General features: G+C 35.6%; 1 protein-coding gene across 2 annotated transcripts in view; it reads left to right on the forward strand.

The window, feature by feature from the left end:
- The window catches only part of LOC141929954 (transcription initiation factor TFIID subunit 4-like), a 149885-nt gene that overhangs the window by 50517 nt on the left and 80805 nt on the right, over positions 1–18563 (forward strand). For both annotated transcript variants that reach the window (XR_012625159.1, XM_074840115.1), the window contains exons 11-12: positions 15211–15341; positions 17340–17465. Coding sequence is in view for 1 of the 2 variants with exons in the window: in XM_074840115.1 (XP_074696216.1) it covers positions 15211–15341; positions 17340–17465 (257 nt within the window). In the remaining variant the exon portion in view is untranslated. The remainder of the gene's footprint in view (positions 1–15210; positions 15342–17339; positions 17466–18563) is intronic.

An 18563-nucleotide genomic window follows, 5' to 3' on the forward strand; every position in this document is an offset into this window, starting at 1 on the left:
ATTACAGTGTTGTTTCTGAGAGCACATAATAATTAGGCTGCACTGTGTTATATATTTAGTGTTAGTGAAAGGTAGCAGGATAATAGTGAAGGATGGGATAAAAGGTGACCCTTTTCATATCATCTGATAACTAAATCCACAGAAAAAGGGAACAGATATGTACTTTCATGAGAAGTCTCTTGACTGAGAGTTGGCGATCTCTAGAACCTCCACTAGCGGTTCCAAAAAAACTTTGCTTTATATTCTGTGGTCAACAGACCATGATACCCTCACAAGGTTAGAATCTGCAGGAGCTTAATTCCCACAGCTTTTGTTTTAATTCTGATTTATTCTACAACCAGATGATGCCATTTTGCTTTTACTTGGCTATCCCTAAAGTGCCACAACTTGTGGAGAATCTTAACCATAAATGAACTGTCTTAATGCAATAATAATGAAACATAAGTTTGGCATGCTGTCTTCTTTGACTGTTTTTTTCTCTCTCTCTTTTTCTTCACTTTCAGTGTTCTTCACTCAATTTTTCTACTTTAGTTTTTATTGTTAAAGAGCACTGACTGAATAGAATAATTACAAATGTGACATTCTAAGAAATGTGGGACTGGTTTGGCCATATTGAATACATTTTAACTGTCTATCTTGTATTTTCAAATTATTGTTACTTAAATATGTACGATAAAAATGTATTGGAGGATCATCAATGATATTTTTATTTCACATTCAGAATTATTTTTACATCTGCATTAGGAAACACATTTTTTTATAGCATGATTTTATGAAATGCTGTGTTTATGTCTGTTATCTTGCATTGTTACAAACTTCCTTTAGAAAAAAATTTGTATCATTGATAACATAGCATACACCTTCAACATTTTATATCACAAAATTGGTACTGGATTCTCTTGCTTCATCCAAATAGGTTTTTAGGCTAGAACACACATAGTGGTGCAGGCCAATTATTATGAAGCTTGAAAATGTGCTGATGAATCCAAATTCTCCTAGTCCAGTAGTTAAAAGGCCTACAGTCTTCCTTAAAACAGCTTCAGAGAAGCTTGGCTTGATAGAATTAAGCCACTGTCTCTGTCACTGTAACAGTTGTAGGGTTAGACTCAACGTAATTTATAGGTTTACCTTTTTGTTATTTTACATGTAATGTGTTTTTTTTAATTCTGTCTGATGAAATATTGATCATTGTTCTGCCTTGATTCTTTCTTTGTTCAGTCACACTTGAATTGCATGTCTGCTATAAAAATGCATGTTAAAACATAAAGAAATAGCTTATGTGTGTTTTCTGTATTCTGGAGTGTATTGAATCTACTATGTGGCATCACAGTGGCAGCCCAGTTGTGTGCATATGTATATATTTTAAATAAATAATTTGAATACTCTAGAGGGCATTTTATGTTGCTAAACCATCTGAAAACTGATTGGAATATCCTTCATGGAACCAGGCCAGTAGATTTCAGAGCCTCTATTTAAAGCGTTTGTACTAGTTTAATAAGAGAGTCATTCTGTCATCCCTGTTTTATCTGTTTGTTTGTCAACAGTTGTATTCATGTTTGAATGAGATGAAACTGTACTATTGATGATTGCTCTTTCATATACAGAGCAGTTCTAACATAAAAGTATACTTATTTCTCTGGTTGGTTTACTTTAGAGGGTTTTTATAGCTGCTTAGATTACAGTTGTCATGGGTTCTGAAATTCTGAGCTATCAGATTGCCTGTGAACATAATTTTTTGTTTTCACTGCACTATTTGTTGATGTGACTTAGTCGTTTTCATTGTTAACTTTTAACTTTTTATCCTTGAGTTGATCTGTCTTCAAACTGATATATTCCTTTTAACACCAGTTTTTCCACCAGCATCTTTCTGTCAGAATGACCTCCTTAAATACCTGTGGACATAACTCTTCATTGTGTTTGGAGATAGTGCTAACATGTACTTGTTCTTAAGCACAGCGTTTTGAAGTCATGCATTGTCCTAATTACATACTTAGTCCACTTGAACTGTACCTAGAGTGGTGTTTTCTGTGTTTCTAGTTGCTTTCTATCAGGAGAAAAAGTCATGTTAGGTATTGTATGATCCAAATTGCAAGTTATTGTGCATGCCAAATACATTGACCTTCTCTAGTTCCTATAAACTTCAGTATGTCTGTCACCTGCAGAGATGTGTCAGGTCTAGAGGTGTATTTACATTCTGACATCTGGAATAGTTCTTTAACTGAGTGCAAAGTTAAGAGTTTTTTTTCATTAGTAGAAGGTGTACAGTGCTTCCAATCTTATCAGTGTCCACAGTTGTGATAATTTAGTTTCTTATGTTGAGATTGGAGTTTATTGTATGTGTTCAATAGAGAATCTGGTTTTATATTCCAACATATTTGATTGCTAATGTTACAATATTATAAGACAATTGTATGTTATTTAAATTTATTATTTCTTTTTCAAAAAAGGTGGGAATACATTCCCATCTTAGTATCAGCAGCAGCGTTGCCAAATAAACATAACCAGTAAGTATTTCAGCAGAATGTTAAACCGTATTGTTGTTCTTTCTTTAATAGGTCCATGATTAGACTTCCTGTTTTACAAGATGTCCCAACATGTGTTGGAATGGTAACTTCAGTACCACCTGAGAGCTTGGAGTCTGCCTTTCTGTGAAAGGTAGGGCAGCTTCTGTTCAATATTTTTTGTGTATTTCTAAGGTTTTCTTTTTATTAATCTTACTGGTTCTGCAACACTACAGAATCTGAGTTATGCTTTTAGCAGTATCACCTCTAAGTGCCAGAACTGATGTTATTTCATCAAGCAGTAATTTCTCAAAATAAATGTAGATATGTTCAAATTATGATTTATTTATGAAAAAAAAAATGAAGCTGTCTCTTCAGGCATCACTTCAGAGGTTTTGCTCCAATTGAACTGAGAGCATGACCATACTATTTGTTCTCAGAAATATTTGGAGAATTCAAGTTTTGTTTTCACCATAATACCTTGCTTCTGTTTTATGAACGTAGTGGAAGAGCCTTCTTTAAAAGGTCTTGCTGTTTCTGGAAGGCAGTTCTGGCCTTCAGGGCCTACCAAAATACGTTGCCCAGCCTCAGAATAAGTTTGTATCTGGGAATTGAATGGCTTAAATTTCTTGGTCTCTGCAAAATAGAGTAAAATTGAGATCATCATTCTGTGGAGATGCATTCTCTACCAGATTCATTTATAAAGTCCATCTCATAAAGAGATTTCTGGTAATAAATATTGGATGTAAAATAAGAACAATAAAAAGAAAACCTTAGAGAACCATTCAATATTGCAATAAAGCTGACTTACGTTATCCCTGTAGGCAAACTCCATGCTCTAGAGGTGGTACTAATGTCCCCAACTCTCAACACATGTTGGAACATCTTTGTGGAGGAGGAAGTCATTGATCAGTGAGCAGCATCTTCAAGGATCGTTTAAGGGGGAAAAAGTAAAAGGTAATCTTTTCTAAAATATGTTGAAATGATTGTTCATTACGTTTATTTGGCAATCCTGCTGCTCATACTAAGGTTGTAATGTTTTAATTTCTAAAATTACTGAAAAACCTCATAAACTTCACTTTAATCTTTCCTTCTTCCATGAGTTTGAATTGTATTTGTTAGCCTCCTTCGTTTTGCTGAGCCTACTGCATACAAAGTCGAGATTCTACTATAACTCATTGGCAATTTGATGCTTTTTTCAGTGCTTATAATACGGAGAGTGTTTGTGGTTTAACCAGTTTTGCAGTGTCTAGCGTTAAATAAGTCACAGCCAAATGTTGCAAAGTGTTGAGCTGATACAAAGACATTCTACTGGTAACAAAAAGGTATTTGTTTTCAAGAAAGTATCTACAACACTGGGTGTTGTACCAGATGAGGTACCACCATCTGTTCTTGCACAATAATGTAGAAGTGCAACTTCAATATCAGCTATCATAAACTAAAGCTATTTTGACAAAATCAAATGACCGTGTCTAATGTGGATAAATATTTTAGTGTGGATGATCAAGTGATGCATGGATTTGGTATTAATGAATGTGGCACAATGTCCTGATCTTGACAACTTTTCCTCTAATCCTGGATATACACAGATGAAGGTGGTGACATTTTGAAATTTAGGTTATGATCTTTGGTCTACCCTTCTGGTATCCTTTTTAATTTCCTGTGTTCTTTGTGCATACCCTTTCCAGCCGACATGCCCATCTCACCTCCTTGAGATGAGGCCTCATGTTGAGCTAGTCTGCCTGGCAGCCAGTTTGTAGTGGACAACTGTGATACCTGTTCAGGCATGTCACTAACAAGACTTTTACAGTGTCAGAGAGATGGTTTCTCTAGGAAAAAAAAAAGCCAGAATGTCTGCATTGTTTACAGAAGTTGCTTTAAAAGAATAGAAGAATATAGCCAAATTCTTACACTTGGTATTCCTTTTATTCCTTGTGTGGATGTGATTGAGACTGTTCTCTGTAACTGCGAGGACTGTGTTACAGGATGCTGACATCTGTGCCTCCACATGTGTTCGTAGTCTCTACAAGAGTTCTCCATCTCTGTCTCACCTGGCATACTGTCACAATTGTATACTACTTGTGTTTAAGCCTGAGGTCCTGTAATGGTTTAGTATATTTTGATCTTGGGCTTAACCCAAGAAGCACTTTCTTCTAGCCTGCATGAAAACAAGTAAAGATAAATCCCCAACTAACAACTTCTCTATTGTTTTCTTAAGGACTCTTATTGATGTCATTGCCATACTAGTTCTTTTTCATCTGGTCCCTCTAATAATCTCTTTTGATTTGACTCTGTAGTAAGTAACCAAACACAGAAGTGCATTGAGGCATGTACTATTATTCATAAAAATAGAGAATATATTTTCCAGTTCTCTACAGTCACTCCTGTGTTTTTTCTTGAATGTTCCTGAGTGTCTTTAGACTTGCTTATTATGTTGTATTTATGTTTTGAGAAAACTAAGATTAAAAAAAAAAATAGAACTGTAATCTGTGTATTCTCATTTGACTTGTTGAGACCTGCACCTGTTTGAGTTCTCATCCCCTCCTCTGTCTTTTACATTTTCCTCACACTGTTCAGTCACTGCAGCACCGGTTACTGGGATTATAGGGTAGGATCTGGATGTAGTTCTCATTCTTTGACATTCAGTGCCTCCCTTTTAATAATGTCAGCATCCTATTCTATTAGGATGTACACATGAAAGTGCACTTTATCTTAAAGAGGAATTATTAAAAGAGAAAGGAAATAAACATTGAAATTAAGGATAACGTGTTTCCTTAGCACATTGAGATTTTGATTTCTTCTAAAAGAAATCAGGTAATACACAGTTTAGTTACAGAAAAAATAGGGAAAAGATTAATAGTAGAATTTCTGTTCCTTCAGCGTTTTCATTCTTTCTGTCCTCTCTGATCAAGCTGTAAGGCTTCCTTGCCATCTGAATAACAAGTATTCGCTTCTCTGAGATGCACTGCTTATAGGTTCATGCTTCCATGATTTGTGGCAACTCTTTCCATTTTCCAAGCCTCCACATACCTGTGCATAATGTTGTTTGGTGACTGGCTTGGTTCTGTTAGAGACAAACCACTAAGGATAATAAAAATAATCTTTAGGGATGATTAATAGCTACCTTTCAGCTGTTACCTAGCTTAGAGACAGAATTTTGGAAATTGGATTGTTTCCAAACAATTGTTGGATATATATTTTAGGTCAGACTTTTTTTCAAATTAGTTCTTTCTTTTTGCCAAAAAATATGAATTATGTGTGGGTTCCCAGACTTACCCACCTGAGAATTCTTAGAGAAGTGAAGGTGCTTTTTTTTTTTTGTCCTTCTTTATGACTTTCATCAAAAAACTCTAATCATGTAAGTAGAGTTAAGTAGGATGCTTGAGGAATTCTTCTTCTACTTGATGAATTTTTTTGTCCTGCCCCAAATTCCACCGACTTGCATAAGAGCTTTGAATCAGCACAGAAAATAGGATCAGACATTTTGGCCTGGGTTACACTTAGGTTTCACATGGATACAACTATTTCTCTTGCTCTGTTGTGTTAAAATAATTACACCAACATGACCCCCTAGAATGGAGCTATTTTTCTGGTTTTCCCTTTACAAGAATTAGGGATATCAAATTAAACTGGAAGGTAAAAGTTCAAAACAAGTAAAAAGGGCTGGTTTTTTTGCCAGGTGAGTAGTTAAGTCATGGAACAGGTTCAAAAAAAAATACTTGAAAAATTAATGGTGAAAAAAATTCCATTCTGACCTAACAGAGAGAAAGATAAGATCCTCTGATTTAGGATGGTCCTAGGCTGTATATTATCGCACAGTTGTCACTGCACAGGTTTTTTTTTTAATAGTCTTCTAGCAGTATCTCCCGCTACTGCTGTTAGAGAAAGGAGGCTGGATTATATTACCCAGTATAGCTTTTCTTAACTTTTTATACAATTATATAAATACATAACTGTTTATTTTAGTACAGTTTGTACTGGATAAGTTAAATCCACTGTAGTACCTGAAACAAGCTTTATGAGTGGTTTTGTGCCAGTGCATTCACACTACAGACATTTAGAGTCTTAGCTGAATCTTACTTTGCTAAAATAATTTGGTGGGCATTTACTTTGGAGGGAGCAGGAGGAAAAGAGAGTATTAAAATTTGTGTAACATTTATTTAGAATTTTTATTCCTTTAGGTTACATTACAATTGTATGGCTGGTTATCTTTTTTCTGCTGTGTCTTATACTGAAAATGTCTATGTATTTTGAGGATTTTAATCCGTAAATTTGGGATTTATTAATTTATTTTTAAAAAGTAACTGATGTTTCGCCAGTTCCCCATTTCACAAATCGAGATGATTTCTGGGGAATCATCTCAAGGTGGGTAGTTTTGAAGAAGTATAGAACAAATACTACACCCAGCAAGTCTTGAGTTCTCAAGAAAACTGTCCACTTTTATCCAGAAGCTGGCTCATGAGATAATTTTTATCCTGTGAGTGGTGGAATGTTCTTTTACAAACAAGCGTCCTGAAGTAATTAATGCAGGGTCTTCTGTTACTTTGTAAATAACACTTACATGGTGATAAAAAGTCATTCTTTTTAACAAAGTCAGTTTATTACATATAAACTGGAAGTACACTGTTGAACAGTATCAGATACTGGTTTACAAAATCTTTCCCATTCCAGTTCAGGGCTGGTTTGGAGCTCTGGAATATATCTTGGCCATCTGCCTCTCACAGAGGGGTGCTGGTTTGTACCTGCTAGAGGGAATCATTTACCAAATCTCAAAGCACTTGGCACTGATTCTCTCTGGTTTGGCAGGAAACACTCCCTAGCCTGTGGCTTTCCTAAACACTCTCCAGGTTATAGGTTCTTCAGAGGCGCCTGCTCGGACGACTTCATTTGGACTGGCTGTTTTTGAGAAGGTAGCAACTAAAGTTTTTCAGTTTCTCTTTTCTTCATCCTCTCTTCCAGCACCAAACAGTCTTAACAGTACAGCAAGTCAACATTTATTAAATTATTTATGCATTTAGTTAGTAAGACTTAAAGTGTAGCTTTTATTTAAAGGACTGAAAACAGAAAATTACAGCTAAAATTATCATACTGTTTCTTTTGCCTGGGATCACCAGGTTATCTTATACCCCTAGGAATCTCTAATCCTAATCATCAGAACCTAGTGATTTGTTGTTTGCACTATCACTCTGTTTAACAAGCTTTCCCTTCGGTTTTTAATACTTAAAGTCTGTCTGGGGTTCTGGTAGCCCCTGCAACACAACCCCAGGGTATTTTGTACCCAAACAACCTTTTCAGGTTTTTCCTTTATTGTGTTCCATCCCCCAATCTCTATTTTAATATTCAAGATTGGTTTTCCCCTTTGATAGCAATATGAATGCAGTATTGATGAATTACTTTGTAGGCTGAGGACACTGCTATATGGGACATGTACCCTGTTCTTAAGTCTCACCTGACTGGGTGGGGCAAGTAAGTTCAATAATGGCCATTTATGGCTCCTCAGGCTGCCACGGGCCCTTAGTACGTTAGAGTTGTTTCCCCTTTGTGTTTAGTCAGCCTGATAGTTAAATGCTGTTGCTCAGTTTAGAATTATTAATATAATAGGATTAAACAAAGCATCTATTGCTTTCTGTTGATTTCATGAGCCACTTTCTGTAGAGACCACACATGGTGTGTCTTAGGACATACAAATACTGGTTGTCTAGTTTTAGAAGATGAACTGCTCTCCCTTTTTCCCCAATTTTTGCAGCTGTTAGTCTCCAGAAGTTCCTGTATACCATAAGTCTTGAACTGTAACTACTTAACTGATCATGTTGTATTTAATTACATGTAATTTTACAGAGATTAAGGTGTTTTAAGTGTGTCATGGCTGACACCTACAGCAGGACTATAAAAACATCAGTTTCCCTTATGATATTGAAATGGAATTAAATAACTGCAGTTGGGAAGGCTGCAGAAATTCAAGTGGTAGTTTTTCCAATACCTTGCTTTTCCTGATGGGAAGGATTGCAGAGGGACTGAGGCATGTAAAACTGTGGTGGTTCTGTTGGAATAAAAGAGGAAGGGGTCTTGAGCCTAAAATTGTAGATGCAATCCAAGGCACAGCCTAGTACTTACTGTGCTGTGGGGATGAGGTAGGTAGGTAGATATGACCAGGTACATGTTTGTTGTATTATTCTAGATCTGATGCTGTTGAATGAGGTCAAATAAAAGTTAAAACAAATAATGTCCTAGATTCAAGGGGGATGGACTTTTGTGATTGTTTCCATCTTGTAGTATGCAAGCCAGCTGTAACAGCAGCAGCAGTCTGGACCTAAGAAGTCTGGTTCCAGTTGCATCTTGGGCCAATATTTCATGCACAGAATTTAGAGTTTAAGAAGTTGCTCCTGATTTTAAGATGATAGCAGAGAGTGCTTTCTGCGGTTCTGGCTGACCTGTGATTAGAGCAAACAGACTAATTATGCACTCTCCCAATGTTTCTGTTGAAGGACAAGACAAATTCAAGCCCTAAATACATGCTGTTTAACTGTTTAAAACCAGTTCTTCAAGGTTTTTCTGTTTTAAGTGTAAACGTAAAGAGATTTTATACAGGCACTCAATAATTTATCACATCAATAATCAGAGTCAGACCTGATGTTTTACAAATAATTTTTTTTATCTTTGATCTCAATCCTGTCAGTCCTCTTAAAGTATAAATTATTAAAGTAACTTTTTGATTCTTTGAAAGCCTATCTGCAAAGATAGTATTTTTCTTCTGCTTCTCAAATAGGGCAGTATTCTTCTTAGGATTTATTTCAGTTTGTTTGATCAATAAAATATAATTAAACTTTTAAAGTGCAGCAAAGCCAGTATCTTTCAGATAGCTAAGCAGATGATAGCACTCTTCAGAATTTTCACTTCTTGGGACCTGAAAGTTTTCAATGACAAGGTTTAGGTGCTTTTATGTTTGTAAAAAACAATCTTGTGCTAGTGACACATATGCCAATATCAGAATAATATTGCTGAACGTTTTTTCCCTCAAGGTTTTTGAAACTTACATGCAAGTTCTAGCTTTATAGAAACTCTATTGCAATATCTCAAACTTTTAAATAGAATATAGTTTATTTGTAACAAAAATATTCGAACACTTATACTTCCTTTGCGTGCTGTCTTGTATATAGTATATCTTTATTAAATGCTGATTGAACCATGGTTTGCTATTAAAGCTTCCAAACATGTAATTAAAATGAATATGTAGGCAGGCTTTATTGTGCTGTTCTGTAAGTGCTTGGCAGATTAGAAATTTGCTTACTTTGGGGGTATTAATTTGTGATCCCTCATAGTTTTCATATACGATAGTGTGACTCAGCTGACTGCTTTAGTAGTGTTTGATGCCTCTGAGGATATGTTGAGACTGAGTCCTGCCATAAAGAATTGAAGTGTTCGTGCAATCGGTCATCAATTCTTGATGGTCTTGTATAGTTCTGGTGTAGTAAGAGGTCTGGCAAGAACACTTGAATGAAGTACATGACCTTATTTATGTCTTCAAAAATATAAAAACTCAAATTCAAGTAGAGAGATTGGTTAAAATTATAGCTTGGAGCACTGTTTTGCCTCAGCTCCATTTTTGTTGTTATCCTTGATGATGTTTTTATCATAGCTCTAGGAAAAGTTCAGAATTACATTGCTAAAGTCATTTTAAAAACTTGAAGCATATACTTGTTATCAAAAACGTCTACATTTAAAAAATACATTATTTTAAATCAACTTTTTTTCAAATTACAGATTTCCTTTGTTTTTACTTTTAAGTGTGTGGCTTCTTACTGCTTTAAATGCAGAATTTCAGTCACAAAACTACAAGTTAAGATGGCCACATTATCAAACTTAAAGCACATTAAGAAGATCTCTTAAAACAAGTTCAACTTTTAACAAAAGACAGATGATATCAGTCTGTTGATAGAAATGACTTAATTTTTTTGTTTAATCTTAATTTTCTCTTTGAGTTTTGTGTTTATGTATGTATGTAAGTGTATATATTATGACAATGATCAGATGGCACAATTAAGACCAGAATCCAGAATGATAGGACCTAAATATCTGTAGATGAAGCCACTGTCCAGTGACTTGATTAGAAAGCTGAATAATATATTGAGGTTTGTGATACAATTTAGTATTTATAGTATTATAATATATATATGTGTGTATATACACATTTCTTAAAACTATTAATTATATTTCTTTTCCCACATCATCATCAGTCTAGGGAATCTTGCAAAGGGAAGAGAAGCCTTTCTGTATTAAAACTGGGAAAAGTAATTATGCTGACTAGAAGAATATCTCAGGAATTTCCTATTTAGAGATCAGCATTATTTTCCTTTGATGGCAGAGAGAATTCCAGTACACTTTTTATAAATGAGAGTGGATGAAACTCAGGAGGGAGATGTAGCAGAGAAGAAAAAAATACTAAGACTCTAATATAGAAATAAATGAAAATTAACAGTTTCCAGCCCTTTGCATAGATTCAGTTTCTACTTGGCATTTTCTCTGAGTAGCAGAAAGCAAAAGAAGACAATCTCTAAACAACGGTATCAGAACTGTTCCTAGGTCAGTGGATCAATGAAGCAATATGCATGACTCTTTATGACATAAAGTATAGCTAGGCCAGCCTTTCCAAGTGTAGATGAGATTGTTTCAGGAGCACATGGGTAATTTTCCCATCCTTGCCCCAAGTACAACCCAAGTATTTAAGTAGTGTGCCAAGTCTTCACGTAGAATACAGCTTTGGAATGCACCCTGCTTCTGACATCCTATGCTAACATGATTTTGACTAATGTAATTTTAAACAGGGAAGATATGATGATGCTTCCACACATGCTGAATGTTGTGCATGACAAGTTGACTTTTTAAAAATTTATCTTTTTGTAGTCTGGTTTCTTGATGTTAATTCATTTTTTGGGGAAATTAGTTTTGTGTTCTTTCTTACTTAGCCTGTTTTCCAAAGAAAGTTAGCCTTAAGTGATTGACCAGCCTATTTGCCTTCCTTCTCTCTCTCTTCAGTAACTTTTGAATCTGTTGATAAATCAGCAGCTAGATAGCCCCTCTATGTGTCCCAGTTGAGGGTGAAATCACCCATTTTTTCCTTTTTCTTGCTCTTCTGTCTAGTTGGCTGCCAGTCAGCACTCTTGTACAGACTGACCAGGTTATCCTCAGGGTGAGTTGACTGTGCCCAGCTAGCCAGCTGGACAAATATGGACTGTGAGACATGCCTGGGGGTGGTCTTAGTATTATGCAATAATAAGGAATATGGGACGAAGTTGGAGCTATGTAGAAGGACAGGGACCATAGAATCACTCAGGTTGGAAGAGAACTTGAGTGGTCATCTAGTCCAACCTCTTGCTCAAAGCTGGGTGGGTCAACATTAAAATTCAGACAAGGTTGCTTAGGGCATTGTCTGGCTGAGTCTTGAAAACCTGGAAGGTGGAAGAGTCTACAACTTTTTTGTGCAAAGTGTTCCAGTGCTTAATTATCTGCATAATGAAGAATTCTTCCCTATATCCAGTCAGAACCTTTGCTGTTTCCATTTATGAATTTATTTCTCATTCTTCCAGGCATCGTCAGTAAAGAGTCTGGCTCCATCTTCTCAATAACCTCTCCCCTAAGCCTTCTCTTCTCCAGGATAAAGAAGCCTCAGGTTCTTCTCATAGAGGTCATATGCTTCAACCCCATAACCATCTTTGGTGACTTTTCCGTGGATTTGAGTTTTTTCAGGTCTTGTACGGGGCAACCCAAAAGTGGCTGCAGTACTCTAGAGGTGGACTGAGTGAAAAGGAGTAATCGCTTCCCTTGATGTATTGGTTACTGTTGATCTACCATTTTGCTGTTTATGCAACCCACTATGCTGTTAGTCTTCACTGTTGCTGGGAGGCACTGCTGAATCCCAGGTAGCCTACTGACCATGACACTCATGTGCTTTCCATCAGTTCTGCTACTCTGGTAGGTAGTTCCCAGCCTGTATTGTTGCAGTTAGTCCATCCCAGGTGCAATACTTTGCATTTGTCCTTCTTGAATTTCATTAATTTCCTGTTGGCTTGCTCATCAGCTCCTTCTGACTGGCAGCCCTTCCCTTTGCACCACTCAGTGTGGTGCCATCTGCAAACGTGATGAGGCTGCTTTGTGTCTCCTCCTCCAGGTCACTGAGGCAGATAGTAAAAAGGCTAAGTCCCAGGACAGACTCCTGAGGGACTCCATTTATAACTGGCCTCCAGGTAGTTTTCTGGACTTGAGAATATTGTATTGAGGGATTTCAGGAGTAGAAAGTTACTGGGATATTGCAGAGGCTGATGAAGAAGATGTAGGACAGGAATCTTTAGGAACTGGGCATCTCAGGGAATGGTCCTTTGATTATGGATCAATTTATGAAGAGTTGAAGAGGCAAAACAAGCCATATAATGGTTGAATTTACTCAGAACAAAAGTCTTTAAAATTAGGAAAACCTTCACTGTGGAAAAAAAAAGATGATGATAGTTCTTTACTATGAAAGGATTGTGTGTGTTCAGGGAAGCTGGGTATCTGTAATTACACTGCTGAAATTTGAAGAATTATTATTTTAACAATTATTCGTTCATACCCTTACCTAGAATACTTGGCAGAATTTTCCATCTCAAACCTCTTTTCTGGATACTATAGTTAATTAAATTTCCCTTCTTACTTGCATTTTATCTTTCAGACTAGGCTTTTTGATTGATAGCTTTGCTTACATATGTTTGCATAATAAAATGGTGCATACTCAAGTAGGTCTTGATATTGCGAGTCTGACTTGCACAAATAGCTCCTACCAATATGAACAGTCCTACTGACTTCAAGGCCTTCATTTGCATGAGTAACAGTTGCAGCATTGGGATCTTAATGCCTATGTCTGCTTTCCATTATATGTTCAGCTTTCAGCAACTTCAGCCGAGTTCCATCTCTATTACAGAGGACAAATTGGGCACCAAGAAAGATTTAATTTTTTTTAGCGGTAGAGCAAGAATCGGTTAAAAAGCATATATATATTTATATGGTGCTAAAATCCTTAAGGTAACCTGTACAATATGGAGTCAGTGATGGCTTCAGTTAGTTTGAGATAGCGACTTCAAAGCATTATTAAAAAAACTAATACCAGAAATACATGACAGAGAATTGAGCTCTGCGAAGTGTGGGAATGATGTACGGTAGTGATGTAATAAAACACGGGTTTAATCAGCCCCCGCAGATCAAAACCTGAGGAGGAGCCGGGCCCCGCTGTCATGGCGGGCGCTGCCCGCTGCCGGCCGCGCTGTGGGGCGGGGCGGGGCGGGGCGGCCGCAGCGCCCCCTGCCGGCGGTGGTGGCGGCCGGGCCGCCCGCGCCGTGATGGAGCGGCCCCAGCGCGGCCCTGACAGGAGCCCAGGGTGATGCTGAGCGCTGCCAGTTCGCCTCAGATCACACCGCTGGAGTAACACAAGTGCACATCCCGTAAGACCACTGCTCAATTGCTCGGCTTCATTTTTTAGACGTGTGATGGTTTCTTGCTCTTGATTTGGCCAGGAAAAGATAGGAATGCTTCACAAAAACAGTCGTTCCTAAGCCTCTCAGGTTTGTATTTGCTCGGGCACCCCTTCCGCAAACAAAGATTGCTTTTGTCAATGAGCCGTTTAGGAAATACTTTCCAAAATATTCTCAAACAAATTTCCTGCAGTGTTTTGCACACCCATTAATGTATCGCAGACAAACATATTCACAAACATTTTTTAAGTCTTGTGTTCACTCAATGGAAAACTGAATCATGTAATCAGAGTATTTTCTTTTTTATGGTGGGTCAGATCCAATAATCCATACAAAATGCAACTACTGATTTTTTAATATATAAAATATATATATGTGAGTTTCTATGTCTATATCTAGCGAGTTTCCTATCCAGAAAACTGTCCCACTGGGACTACTCTTATATATGTCTTTGTAGGACTATAGCTTAGATTAGCATGTATATTTTTATATTTACAAATTTATATCCAATAGTTAGTAACTATTTTGATGAATGTAGGAATTCTTAAGGGTTACCCATATTCTTGTTTCTGTAGCTTAGGTGTTTTAATAGACTGTAGAGTGTTTGCTTTTTGTATAAACTCAGCAGAAAGTATCAAATGTCCAAATAACTACAAATATGTCTTTTAGAAGTGTTTGGGGGACAACTGGTGTTTTTAAATAACTGTTGTTAATATGACTTTATTTCTTCATATTTAATTCATAGATTTTTTTTTTTTCCTAGAAAGTTATTGTCAGTAATATGCCAATAGTGTAGGCTAAAGTATGCAACAGTATGCTTTGGGCTGCAGCCTCATCTCATTGACACTGAAATTAATCTGCACTAATGCTTCTGAAAATAAAGGAATTGCTTTTTCTTGTGTAGAACAACTGCAAACTCAAATTATCTCATACTTTGTTATACTTTGTTTTAATATATTAGGACAAACTTCAGTAAAGTTCTGAAATGCTTTCTAAGTGGTAAAAAAAAGCACTCTGATTTCTCTTTCAAACTTTAAAGTGTAGTCACACCTCTTTTTAAGGGGTCATGAATGTATCACCAAAGCTACATAAATACACAGTCATGTTTTTTTCTGTTCAGGAAAATGAAGTTATGACTATGTTCTTTAGAGTTCGGGGGGTTTTTTTGTGAGGGGTAAGCTAATTCTGTTTTGTTTTGTTTTTTGCTTTAGCTAAAAAACTAGGAATTACTGATGTGCCAGCTGAGGTGGTTACTTTTATTTCCCATGCAACACAAAACAGATTAAGAACAGTGATAGAAAAAGTAACAGTGATAACCCAGCACCGAATGGAATCGTACAAAGTAAGTGTGCAAAGAAAGGTACTGTATGTTACAGAACGATGCAGTGTGACGTGGTTTTTTCTTAGCACATGGTAGGTATTTCGTGTTCATTCTGTGTGCAAAGTATGGTTTAATTGCAGGTTTGTCTATCTCAGCAAACAGAAAGTGGTGGTATGATAACACTGCTTGCCAGATCTGTCTTCCTCCTCTGTGACAGAATTTGTGTGTAGATTCTATGTTTTCATCCTTCTGTGCTAAAGTGTCTAGCATGCAGCATCTGTTAAGCTATTTCTGCTTATGGATTGCGACTAAGATTGCTGATTCTTGATGTCTCCTTTTTTGACCAAGGTATCTATTGCTTGAATTAAAATTGCTTCAGTATATAGGAATCTACAGTAACTTTACCTGTCCTTGGCTGTGAGAAGTACTAATATTTTACAAAAGCTACCAATTTGATTTAAACCACCAACTAAAGAATTCAGCTGTAAATTCTTCACTGTAATTAAAGAATGGTGTTCTCTTTAAAAAGAACATTTCAAAACAAAATGCTGCTCTGATTCTTTTGTTAGTGAATCTTGAAGAAAATTGAAACAATTTATATGTTAAACTGGGGGGAAAAATCTAAACAAGAATCTACAAATCAGTCTGAAATTCAAATAAATCAGACTTTTACTGATAAATATAAAATACCTTTTTTTGATAAAAGAAAGATGCTAATAGTTGTTAGACTGATGTAAAAGCAAGATAGCAATAACCATAGTTGTGTGTCTAAACTGTGTTTAGATATCTTTAGTGTATATATACATTGAGTAGCTCTGGTTTGGTTTTTTGCTTGTTTGGGGATTTTTTGTGTTTTCCTTGAGTGAAAGCCTGGTCAAACAGCTTTGGACTGTATCTTTGCCCACTTATTTCCCAAACCTGAGTCACAGTTGGACTAATATGTGGCATTTGAAAGAAAACTTATCTTTGGGGTCTATGACTAGAATCAACATTACTGTGATAGAAAAATGGATTTTTTTTTTTTTTTTAAAAAAAAAAGGCTGCTATGCCTTGTGTATTACCTATACTTAACATCTTTCCTTGCAATTGATGCATATATTTACTGTATCGGACTAAAAGTAAAATCTCCTTGTTTCTTTCCAGTATTCTTCATCAGCTTCAGCAGTGTTAAATCACTCCTTCCTTCTTCCTAGGATGGTGTTTGAGAAGAAAACACTTTGCTTAGTCCATGTTAAGCTAAAGATGCTTTTTAAAATAATACCTTAACAGATTCTTGGAAAAAAAAATCAGTGTTGTCCGTGATTGAACTGTAGCATTTTCATTGTCTTCTGTTTATTTCTTAGTTAATAGTTTCCTTTGAATTCATAGCATTGCAGTCAAAAAGGCACATATTAAGCAGATAAATGTCATGGAAGTAATATGGATAACTTATTTTTCTGACTGACATTCTGAGTGTTCCCCATGTGGCTTGTGTCCTAAATTCTTATTGTTTGTCGGGTACTAGGAAGACTAGCATGCTCTTAGTTGTCATAAAGTTCTTCTATTTTGATTGTAATTAGAGGCTTATTTTCAACTGAAATTTTAGCTTTAATACTTTTATAATACTGCATCTTGATCATGTCTGTTACTAGTGCAACATGAGTACAAATACAGGAATTGCAGTTTATAACCAGGTTTATACCCTATATTTAGGATTGTTCAGTAATTAAGTTAAGCATTTTAGGGGTTTTTAATCAGTAAGTCTGTTGGGTTTGGGTTTTTTGACTCTTTGCTGTCCCTGCTGCTGATAAATCAATCCTTGCTTTTTAAATTTGCTTAGATATTAATTAAATAATCAGATTCTATCTGCATTATTAACCATAGGCTGGCTTCATTCCCCTGAGCTTAAAAAAAGGTTTGTTTTTTTTTTTATTGTTAGTACAGTGGAAAGATTTTAACCTATAACACCTGTAGTCTTCTTTAAATGAATAGTCTTGATGAAAATGCATGTTTTTGTAAAACATTCTTCTTATTTTACAGGATGATGAATGGTACGAACAAGCTACAGATGTCCGATCACAGTTAAAGTTTTTTGAACAGTTAGAGCGTTTAGAAAAGCAAAGGAAAGATGAACAAGAGAGGGAAATCTTGCTAAAGGCTGCCAAGGTATCTGTTTTACTCCTTTCTTTTTTTTTTTTTTTTTAAACTACTTAACAATTCATAGTATTCAAACAGTTACTTAATTTCATTAAATTTGTTTCATAAACACATTTTGTTTTTCACAATGAAAAGATACCGTTGTTGTGACATCGCACCTTTAATTTATGAAGTCATGCTATCTTATCTGTGATGACTTCAGACCTACCTGACAGGAATGCTTCTACATTTTCAAGATAAAGCTCTGAATTTGATGAGTTCTTGGGAATATAGGAGACAATAGCTAACATTTTCAAAATAACTCAGTGAAATAATTTTCACAATTGCCTTTGAAATTTAATAGATGCCAGGGTTTCTGTGCCATTTGAAAATCATAGTCTACATTTCTGGTATTTAAACACAATTCAGTAAATTGTTACAGAGTTTTTTTGAGGTTTTTTACTTTTTCAGTTTCTAGACTTTTTTTATTTTAAAACAGTTTTGTTCATTTGTTTATAGGTTATTTATTAGTTAACTATCAGTTCTTCTGGACATATTCCTTTGTAACTTTATTTCCAAAGACTTAGTTTTGATACATGCAATACAACAAACTAAGATAATACTGTTTCAAGAGCATACAGGTAAAGATAAATCTCCTGTTTATAACTGCAAATTTGATTATATATATTGTGTCAAACGGCAAATAAGTTTATCCCTTAGTTATCTCAATTTTCATTGCATTTGCATTTTCATTGAATTATTTATTGTGTATTCTGAAGAGATTATGCAGAACAACTCAGTGCTCAATTGTAACACCAAGCTTCCTGGTTTTGTGCCATTAATGTTCACAAATTGAGAGATTTTTTTTAAAAAACCTACCCTTCCTTATTTCAGAAATTTGTTTCTCAGTTTAACTACTTTAATCTGTTATGTTTTCACTCTTAATTCGTAATTGTTCATATTGTTAAATATTCTACAAATTTTCACATAACATACATGTTCTTTAAATGTTTAGCGGAAAACAGATTTAGTGTTTTCGTGCTTAATGCTTATTTTTTAAAAATAAAGAAATGCTTATTTATTTTTTATCCTGTTTTCTCCATTCAGTGAATACATCTTGATAAACCA

This window comes from Strix aluco, chromosome 14, assembly GCF_031877795.1.
Source record: "Strix aluco isolate bStrAlu1 chromosome 14, bStrAlu1.hap1, whole genome shotgun sequence".
NCBI classification, from domain to species: Eukaryota; Metazoa; Chordata; class Aves; order Strigiformes; family Strigidae; genus Strix; species Strix aluco.